The sequence below is a fragment of the Pundamilia nyererei genome, unplaced genomic scaffold, assembly GCF_000239375.1.
Source record: "Pundamilia nyererei isolate P.nyererei 1_Seehausen unplaced genomic scaffold, PunNye1.0 scaffold00316, whole genome shotgun sequence".
Classification (NCBI taxonomy): domain Eukaryota; kingdom Metazoa; phylum Chordata; class Actinopteri; order Cichliformes; family Cichlidae; genus Pundamilia; species Pundamilia nyererei.
Genome location: NW_005187717.1, coordinates 13,468 through 23,947, shown reverse-complemented (window position 1 = coordinate 23,947; position 10,480 = coordinate 13,468). Strand labels below are relative to the sequence as shown.

At 40.5% G+C, this 10,480-nt stretch overlaps 1 protein-coding gene across 2 annotated transcripts; it reads right to left on the bottom strand.

Moving 5' to 3' along the window:
* Positions 1-1,629: 1,629 nt before the first annotated feature.
* mmadhcb (metabolism of cobalamin associated Db) lies at positions 1,630-9,092 on the bottom strand. 2 transcript variants are annotated; one of them, XM_005751559.2, is made up of 8 exons: positions 8,915-9,092; positions 7,701-7,750; positions 5,840-5,984; positions 5,351-5,568; positions 4,557-4,665; positions 4,301-4,431; positions 3,782-3,868; positions 1,630-2,894 (listed from the first exon to the last, which is right to left on the bottom strand). In XM_005751559.2, exons 2-8 carry the CDS (start codon positions 7,707-7,709, stop codon positions 2,700-2,702), a joined length of 894 nt encoding a protein of 297 aa, XP_005751616.1. In that variant the 5' UTR covers positions 7,710-7,750; positions 8,915-9,092; the 3' UTR covers positions 1,630-2,699. The 2 variants fall into 2 exon arrangements, with proteins under 2 accessions (XP_005751616.1, XP_005751617.1); XM_005751560.2 differs by having other exon boundaries at positions 9,044-9,089.
* Between the last annotated feature and the right edge of the window lie 1,388 nt (positions 9,093-10,480).

The window sequence follows — 10,480 nt, the reverse complement described above, 5'->3', positions numbered from 1 at the left end:
GGTTGGTGATATTAAAGTCCTGTTTGTGGCACATTAGTATATGTGAGGGGGCAAACTCCTCAAGATGGGTGGTGACCATGGTGGCCATTTAGAAGTCGGCCATCTTGGATACAACCTTTGTTTTTTCAATAAGAAGAGGGCCATGTGACACATCTAACTTATTGGTAATGTCACAAGAAAAACAATGGTGTGCTTGGTTTCAACGTAACTTTATTCTTTCATGAGTTATTTACAAGTTTCTGACCATTTATAAAATGTGTTCAATGTGCTGCCCATTGTGTTGGATTGTCAATGCAACCCTCTTCTCCCACTCTTCACACACTGATAGCAACACTGCAGGAGAAATGCCAGCACAGGCATCCAGTATCCGTAGTTTCAGGTGCTGCACATCTCGTATCTTCACACCATAGGCAATTGCCTTCAGATGACCCCAAAGATAAAAGTCTAAGGGGGTCAGATCGGGAGACCTTGGGGGCCATTCAACTGGCCCACGACGACCAATCCACTTTCCAGAAACTGTTCGTCTAGGAATGCTCGGACCTGGCACCCATAATGTGGTGGTGAACCATCTTGCTCGATCCGCTCCTCACGTGTTAACCTCTTCGACATGTCAATGGCTGTGAACAAAGAGAAACTTGTAAATAACTCATGAAAGAATAAAGTTACGTTGAAACCAAGCACACCATTGTTTTCTTTTTTTTTCTCTCTTTTCTTTTAAGCAGGGAAACAGTTTGCCCAGCACCTGAGCAACACATGTTATCCATTTTTTTAATCTCCTTTCAAGTTAGTTGAAAATCATTTGGCCCTTGTGTCATTTGTATCATGTATATTTATATGTAGCTAATCTGCAGCATGAGTACTGTCAAGAGAGATAAAAACGGATCCAGATTGTTCTTGAAAATGTGATGCTTTCCAAAAATCTGCCAAAGTTATGCTCTGATGCTATCAATTGCGTTATTGTAGCATATTTCATATTTACCATAAAGACGTAAAGAAAACATCTAGAAAGGGACTAGCAATCCTTTTTGGCAGGTACTATTCTCTTCTTTTTTTTTTTTCCCCATTTGATTCACCTTTTGTTTATTTTATTTTCACTTACTGAACATGGGACAGACTTGACTGGGGGAAAGAAAGAGGGAAAGAGAAACAGCTGAGAAGAGGGACGGGGGAGAAGGGCACACCATTGTTTTCTTGTGACATTACCAATAAGTTAGATGTGTCACATGGCCCTCTTCTTATTGAAAAAACAAAAGTTGTATCCAAGATGGCCGACTTCTAAATGGCCACCATGGTCACCACCCATCTTGAGGAGTTTGCCCCCTCACATATACTAATGTGCCACAAACAGGACTTTAATATCACCAACCATTCCCATGTTATTACGGTGTATCCGTATAAATGGCCCACCCTGTATAATTGCGCCTGTCCACTGGTTAAATACAATTTTCTAGATCCGCCAGTGGAGGGGCAGTTCAGGGAGGCTCGGGGGTATTAGTCCCAGCTCCCAACCTAGTATAAGATCGTGTTGTAAAATATTATATACAATGTTGTTGTTTTTTTTGTTTTTTGTTTTTAAATCTACTGATACAAAACATCAAGTCACAAGCAAAGGGGGAACACAGCATGGCACATGTTTAAACAAGGGAAGTTTATTCATTAAAACTATTTATGAATCAAATAGACAGAACATAGATTTTCACCCAAAAACATTCACAAGGCACCAAGTCTGGTATCACACAGACATGTCACGTGATATTAAACTGAAGCTGTCAGCTCGGTAGAGTGGGCAATCATGATAAAGCTATTCATTTTGTAGACTCAAGCTGCTCTTCATTACCGGCCACTAGATGTCACCAAAAAGTGCTGTGTTGAAAAGCTTCGAGTAATAAAGCTTTTTTTCAATACAAGCTTGATTTAGCCATCAGTACTTGGTTGCAATAAGTAGATATTTCAGTACCTACATTTCAGAGGGTAAAGATAATGAAATACTATCTTAACGATTTAATTTTGTTAATTGGTTTATTTTACTCATCATTGTTGCAATCTTGAAAACAAAACAATGTTTATCTAAAAAATACTAATCATTTTGCATAATATTTGCATAACATCTTAGAGTTTACAGTTAAACTATTTCTACCTTTACTTATGTCAACATTTCAGCACATTTTAATCCTTAAATTTCATTTTTCAAGATTGTGAGCACTTCAGGTGAAAGCGTGTCCCTGCCACAAAAACAAGACGGCTCATCTTATGGTGGGATCAACAAGTAAGTCCAGTGATGATTCTAAAATATTTTCAAGGATTAGAAAGGAGTTCAACATTAACTGTAAAATGAGTTCACTTCTCACTGAGGATGCTCGTGTTTTTCTTAAGAAAAATTGAGGCTGATAAACCGGAAAACTATCTTCTGAGAACTTGTCTCTTTGTGCAGCAGCGCGATATCTTCAAACTCTACTAAGTACAGCAGAAAAATGGTTTAACACAACTGCGGTTAAAAGGGCAGCCAAGGTAATTAATACAAGGGTTATTCATTTATTGAATGGGTCATTCTATAAATGACTAATTTCAAAGACAAAACATTCACAAGCTTTGTGGTGTCAGCATTATTTAAGCTTTAATATGATTACAGATATGGTCAAAACCACTAACCACTCTGTTAGTGTTGAGGCATATTACACTCTGTATCCCAGAGCCTGTGTTCATCTACCCTGCAACGTCTTCATAGTAGGAGTATCAGGTGGTGCACTGGTGAATATTGTCCCTACAAAAGCATGTGTCCCCCACAACGAGTGTCGGATCACTTTGCAGCAGCCCAGGTCCTCAATCTGAAAGCCCAGGTGACGGTATCGGTCATCTGTCTCATACAGTGTGTTGTTGGTGTACGGGCCAAAGTACTGAGAAATAAGAAGGGACACACAAATATGAGACAGTTATCTGATCAAGACCATGGCCTGAAAAGCAACAATAGTCTCTATCTATAGTGTGTGTGCGTGTGTGTGTGTGTGTGTTGGGTGGGGGATGGGGAGTTGCAATTGCACACTGCTGTCTGCACAAGTTTGTCCTGCCAACATTACAGCTTCCAAGAAATTTTCACCAGTTTTCTTCTGCAGAAATGTACATTTGTTATACACACAGCGCACTGCCACAATGAATCACCCTTAAATACCAGCCCAGGGACAGTTACTTTGAAGGTTTGTTATTCTGCAGCTGAATGACTGTGGAACAATCCAGAAAGGCAGCGGCCTGCCAAGCTAGCTGTGGACTTAGAAACAGCTTTTATGATGTTCTGTCTTCAAACCTACTGAAACATGTGAAGTTAAGCACAAAGTCACGCCTGTGCCAGAAAAGCAAATACATCAGCTTCTGTCTGGTGACCAAATATCTAACCAGAATCATGGTGCAGCCTCCAATGGACATGTTTACATTTGATCATGTGCTTATTTCAGAAAACTCCAAATAAATCTAAATGTATGCACCAAAGACAAAATACCTGAAGATAAAAAGAAGAAGTTAAAGGAATCACTAAAAGCGCCACACTGTAACTGCATATCTAAATGCATCTGTCACAGACAGCTACCTGCATCTTGACTGTGCTGATCGTGGCTAATTCAGAGTTAATGCCATGTAACATGAGCTTCTAACAGATTTCTCAGATTTATACTTTGTCATTTGATGCCATGTGATGTCTACACCCAATCAGCCATTTCATTTGTTGTTATTGTGATAAAATATCGTAAAAACACTGAACAGTTGTTGACAGGCAGAGTCAGAGATAACTTACAGCGAGGCCTGACGATGGGTCGATGAAGTCTGCCCAGAATCCTTCTCGCTGCAGCACACAGCAGATCTCCCGTGCACCTGCAACATACTACACAGCAGACACCACAATCATTAATTACTTCATTAATTACTGTAAAATAAATAATAAAGTGTCTCCTCCCCTTTCTCAATGAAACTCACGCATTTATTATCCGTTTCATTTTCACTTCTTTTCACACTACAGATGGGATGTACTACATGGATGTGCTACTACTGTTTTTAACATTAGTAACATCTCATTTAATGCACAGTTTCTGTAGTTCTCCAGAGGTGGACAGCTTTTCTAATAAACTCTTCAGCTCATCATCAGTGTTTCTTTTACAGACCTCTAATATTTGCAGTGCTTAGCTGTTGTAAAAGGTTTCTAAAATAACACTTACATTTATTTATTCTGAGTACTTGCTGTGATAATGTAGGGAGAAACCCTGTGATGTCTTATTATAGTGTAAGACATGTAAAACAGCTCAGCTTAGCATTTAACCTTGTCAAGCATCTGCTCTCTCTCATCTTCCACCTCAGCAGACCATGACGCCATATCGTTCTGCGTCTTCTGGGTAACCGTGACAACCATCATACCACAGGATGGAGCTTCAGGAAACATTGACTGGAAATCTGTTTATAATTAGGAAACACTCGCATTAGACAGGAACACCGCTTCTCATGAGAAATACAAGCAATTTCAAAGTTATGCAAGGCTGAAAAATAAATGTATGAAGGATGCAGTTACAGTGATGTACCTTTCTTTAAGAGTTCAGGACACGCCTGTGTGGCACACTCTACTCTCGAGTTGTCAAAGTACTGTTCAGCTGTGCTGACTTTGCCAGAGGACGCAGGATCGCCCTTGTTCTAAGAAAGAAACACACAGCTGTCAGAAAAGCGAATGTCACCACTCTCAGCGTATGAGCAACAACGCCAACGATACAAAACCTGGATATAGTTTCAGCATACACTGTTTTAATGTCTCTTCATTCTAAAATATTCAGACGGATGCTGGAGGTCTGGCTGCATGAATCATGTCACACCCACGATTGGCTAGCGTTACATTTTATACACTTGTTAGCACCACTAAGTCCACACCACACTGCAATGAAAAGTTCATTTTTGACTGATTAAAAATGCATAAAAAAAGAATGTCACACATCATTTTATCTTAAACATGTGTACGTGCTTGTGTTAGTCCGCGTAGGGAAATGACTCCTCTGCATTTAACCCATTCAGCCAGTGAAGCAGTGGGCAGCCACCGAGGAGCAGTGTGTAGGGACGTAGGGGTACCTCAGGGTAGCCGTTCAGGGGACTCAAACCCCCGACCTTCCAATCATGGGGCAACCACTCTACCTACTGAGCTATCCCTGCATATGATTATTCATTGATAATCTATACATACTTCAACATAAAATTCCTCTGACATTTAATTGCACCAGTGTTTGTGAAATTTGTAGCAAGATTAACATTAGTAGTAATAACACAGCATAGTTTGGTCCATATTTGTTTTGATTATTAAAAACATTCATAAGGTTCTCATTGGACTTACAGAGAGCTCTCTAACAGACTGGGCTAGAAGCCACTCATGCGTCTGATAGCAGGATGGAGCAGACAACACATCTGGTAGCATTTTGTCTGTCAGGCTCTTCTGTTGCTCTGTCAATCCTTCCAGCTGGCAGTCAAAGCCCACATTACCGGGCAGCGGGAAGCGCTGGTCCTGGGGCCCGAACGGCGCCATTATGTCATCAGGCCGTAGTGTCTGCAGTCCTTAAGCACAACATAACAAAGAAAAGTAGCATGCACACAAACTGAGTTTACACAAAGAAATAAGAAATTACAAATTTTGGTCAACGCCAATATCACTTCATCAGAGTCCGAGGTAACGACTCTGTGTCAACCTCCGTATATCTCAATTTATTTTGTGTTATTAGGTCTATACCTAATCTATACATAAGATGCATTAGATTAAATTACTGACTAGAAAAACATGTTGTAGTTAATTAATGTTCAAATGTATAAACTTAAAATAAGGCCATACCTTTAGCAGAGTGAGAAGTGGCCAAAGCGGGCTCATTTAAGCCTGAAGAATCAGCAGCAGAGAAGGCTCTGCCTCCAGCCACACGATACACCAACACATGGAGCCCTGGAAGGTAACTTACCAACCTGCTTCTGCTGCAAAGCACCTGCACATGCAAACAAACAGTACAACTGTAAATGGCAGTCTCTCAGGTACTAATAATAACAATAACAACAATAATAATAATAATAATAATGCTGCTGCTGCTGCTGCTGCTGCTGCTGAACTCAGACACCTGAAACACCACCAAAGGTCTACATCACAGGTGTCAAACTCCAGGCCTCGAGAGCCGGTGTCCTGCAGGTTTTAAATGTGTCCTTGATCCAACACAGCTGATTCAAATGGCTAAATGACCTCCTCAATATCTCTTGAAGTTCTCCAGAGGCCTGGTAATGAACTGATCATTTGATTCAGGTGTGTTGACCCAGTGTGAGATCTAAAACCTGCAGGACACCGGCCCTCGAGGCCTGGAGTTCGACACCCCTGGTCTACATGGTCAAAGGTTTACAGCAGGGGCCTCGAGCTCCGGTCCTCGAGGGCCGGTGTCCTGCAACTTTTCCATGTGTCCCTGACGCAACACACCTGAATACAATTAGTAGATCATTAGCAAGCAACCTGACTGCATGCTGAGGTGGCAATTCAGCCATTTCATTCATGTTACAGCAGTTCATGAGTGAATGAACATGGTGCAATAAATGTACTGTTAAAAGTGTATTTTCCTTAACACTTACATTTACTTGAGTAGGGTTAGAGGTTGCCACTTCAGCAACTTCAGTTCTATACTCTTGCTAATGACCTACTAATTGCATTCAGGTGTGTTGCAACAGGGACACATGGAAAGGTTGCAGGACACCGGCCGTCGAGGACTGGAGTTTGAGACCTCTGGTTTACAGCTTCATCTTGTCATCTGTCAGTTTGGAAAGTGATACAAAGGTTTTGGGATTCTAACAAAGTTTTTCCAGGAGTGATCAATGACTCATCCAGGAACTGCAAGCTTCATCTGCCTCAGGTCAGAGTTTCAACAATGACAAAAAGAGACTTGGCTAAAATGACATGAGGGTCCCAAGGCAGAAATGTAACCTTTTGGAAGGTCTCATTACATATAGAGAACAGAAAAAAAAAAGTCGAACGTGGTGGTAGTGTTAATTGATGGATACATGAATTTTGCTCTCAACCAGAAAATCCTACAATCCTGAAGTCCAGCCATAAGTTTGTACCCTGTAGCTCAAGCACACTTGGGTTATGCAGCAGGACAGTGATGTGAAAAATTCCCATTTTAATAAATGAATAAAAAAAACAAAAAAAAAAACTGAAGTGCTTAGACAAAGTTCAGACTTTAATCTGAAGATGCTGCGGCGTGGTGTTAAACAGGCCATTCATACTGAAATACCCTCTAAAGTTGCCAAGTTAAAATAATTCTCCAAAGTGTCTCTACAGGAATGTCAAACATTAATGGCCGTTTATTGCAAACAGTCCAACCAGTTATTAAGTTTATTCAAAAACAAACAGAGGTGGTCTGGCATCAAACTGAAGCTCCCTACATCACCTCGTTCTCTGGTTATCACATTCACATACTCGTCTATCCAGCAGGTTGAAAAAAATACCCCAATTACATTTTGTATTTACTCGGGTTATCTTCATATAATATTACAAATGTTTGTATCTAAAACATAAATGTGAGAACTATGCAATAAATTTAAAATAGAAAGAAATATTTCACGTTATTCAGTGTTTACAGTGGTGCTCTGTGATGGTGATCACTGCAGAGCATTAACATCAGAATAAGATGAGAATATTACAAACTGTTGTTTGACAAACTTACACTGGTCATCCTAGCGTGCTTCTGATTATCTGCAGTATCCAGTGAAGTCTCTGTAAGAGTCCAAGACTGTGTCATCAGGAAACATTTCCAAACACATTCATCACAGAAGAAACGCTGTACGACTACCACACCATCCTGACTGATCCGCTGCTCAGTCTGCTTCACTCCTTTTAAATCTCATCTATTCTTTTTGAATCAGAATTAAGGAAGTTATGTATGAATCATATAAGCCACTCTGAAGTCCAGCAATCCTAATCAAAGATGAGGCATGTTTGCCTAGCTAAGTGGACTGCTGCCCCCACGACTTGGCCCCGGATGGATGGAAATCCACTGACTGGATTGGTATCAATGTACGTCAATAGCATAGCTCTGCCACTGATCAGCTTAAATAGCTGGATGTAAGCATCTTAAGAAGCAATCGTGGTTTGAGAAACACACTGTTGGTAGCCTAGGATAGCCGATGGTAATGTGAAAAACAACTTATGCCAGGTGATGTATGGGGAAACAAACATTAGCATTATTTTACAAATTAAAAAGAAATCTGCAAGAGTTCAAGGCACCGGGATTTTGATTAGGAGAATAAAAGCTATTTTAGCTATTTATAGATAAAAGGTTGATCCCACTACAGCTACTTCACAAAGATGGTTTTATTCTTTGCGATGTTTCGTTATACTGAGCAGAAAGCTCCCGATGTCAAACGTGGGCGTGTTTCCTAAACCAGCAGCTGACGGAGCGAACAGGTGTGTGCAGGTGAACTCGACACATCGTCGAGCTATTCAGGAGTGTGTCGAGGGCAAAATGTCAGCTCATGATTTGAAACACGGAGGTACGACATCAAGCGGAAGCTGTTTGATAAATTAAAATAATCTCATTGTTGTCAGCAGATAATATTGATAATATTGAAATCTGCATTTGCACCAGCTGGAGATGGAGAGAGTCCTTTAATCTTGTCAAACTCCGAGACAGATTTGCACACAGAGTCGACCAATCGGTAAATATGACGAATCTGCGGATTGAATGTGTAAACAAATCTAACCAGTTAAAGTAAAACCAGTTAACTACTGTAATCTTTCGGCTTTAGATACATCTGGGAACTTCTAGTGAGTGTAATAGCACGTTTCACACGGTTTATCCTCACAGCGGTATGACAACCGATACATTTTAGTAAGAAACGCTATCTGCTGATAAGCTAACAAGAGCAGAACATAACTTACAGGATTTTAACAAGTCCAAACCAGATGACTGCGTTAGTTTGTTCCTATTTATACTTCCACAAAATCGTAGAAAAACAGTCGACCTTTGAAAACATGAAGACACTGTCCAAATGAACGCGGGCAACTCACTGTAACAACATTTCTGGCTTTGACCTCGGGGGAAGGGGGGGGTTCTTCGTTTTAGTTTCAAATGAGCTTAGAGGTGCATTACCGCCCCCTCCTGGACAGGAGTGTGAATCAGGAACTTGGAATATTGGGAATAAAAAAAAAAAATCTGCAGTATTGAACCCTTTCTTATCACAACTTTCAACAGTTGGCCATAGATGTGAGACAGTGCCTTTCCAAGCAGGGTTTCTACAGTGGAATGAATCTTCAGCTCCTCCTATTAACGTCTTCCTGTCCAGGACACAAGCCCGGCATACTAACAGTACATGCTGAGCAGATTCCATTTTTTTGCAGTGGGCACACAATCCCATTGGGTGCTTGCCTATTAGCTGTAGTGTTTTATTAAGCCCTGTATGACCTATCCTGAGATGGGTAATTGTTATTTCACTATTTTGTGACCGTGACCGAAATGTATCTGAATGTTGCAGAAATCAATTCCTGTATCGCTGATATCCCAGTGCTTCTGCCAAATTCAAAGGATTTGAATCCTCAGTGCATGAATCATTTTCATCTGTGCATCTGCTTCCCCAGAAAGTGCATTAAAATCCCCACAACATATTATTTTCCCTAGACCCATGTGTAGGGAACACCTACACCCTACACCTACATATTAAACACTTTTGGTGTTTAATATGTCCCCAGTGATCCTTTTACATAATTTATAGTAGTTGATAATTACTGCCTCAACTTCCTCTATCCAAACCTTAACTGTGATTGTCTTGTGCTCTATATTTACACTGACTAATCTATATCATATTCCAGTTCACACAAATGTGGCCACCACCTTCTTTTGTATCATTCTTCATAGCTGTATATTCATTTATAAACAAAGTACCACTCTGCTTTTATCCATGTTTCCATATTACACAAGGTTTTCTTTGCAGATGAGATACTGTTTTAGTTCCTGCCCATTAGCAATAAGACTTCAAGCATCCCACTGCAGAATATTTAGGACCACAATGAACTGCCTCCTCCTGGCTGTGAGCTAGGATTTCTACCACTCAGCATTTCCTGAGCTGTCTCCCACACAGACCCGTGATTCCCAGGTGTTTGTCTGTAGTCTTCACAATTATTTGGATTTTTTCAGTTTTCTTGTCTGTTTGAGTGGTGCAGTTTATTACAGCCTCCATAAATAGCACAAAATCATTTTTGTTCATAACCAAAGCTTCTTTTCTGCTTCTGCATGCCATCAATGGATTTTACTCTCTGGATCTCTGCTGCCCTTTTACTTGCCTCATAACCACGAAAAGCTGAGATATGCTCACCTCCGCAATTGCACCACTTTAACTTTGCTCTTTTTCACATTTACCATACTCGTGTCCACCTCCAGTGACATGCCCATATCTTTGGCATTTAAAGCAAACCAAGGGAGGGGGAATATAAGGCTGAACATCCTAATTC

Coding starts and splice junctions, on each gene's coding strand:
- mmadhcb (XM_005751559.2), bottom strand. Junction 4,432..4,556: donor TCCTGAACTCTTAAAGAAAG/GTACATCACTGT, acceptor AATTATAAACAG/ATTTCCAGTCAATGTTTCCT. Junction 2,895..3,781: donor ACCCATCGTCAGGCCTCGCT/GTAAGTTATCTC, acceptor CTTATTTCTCAG/TACTTTGGCCCGTACACCAA.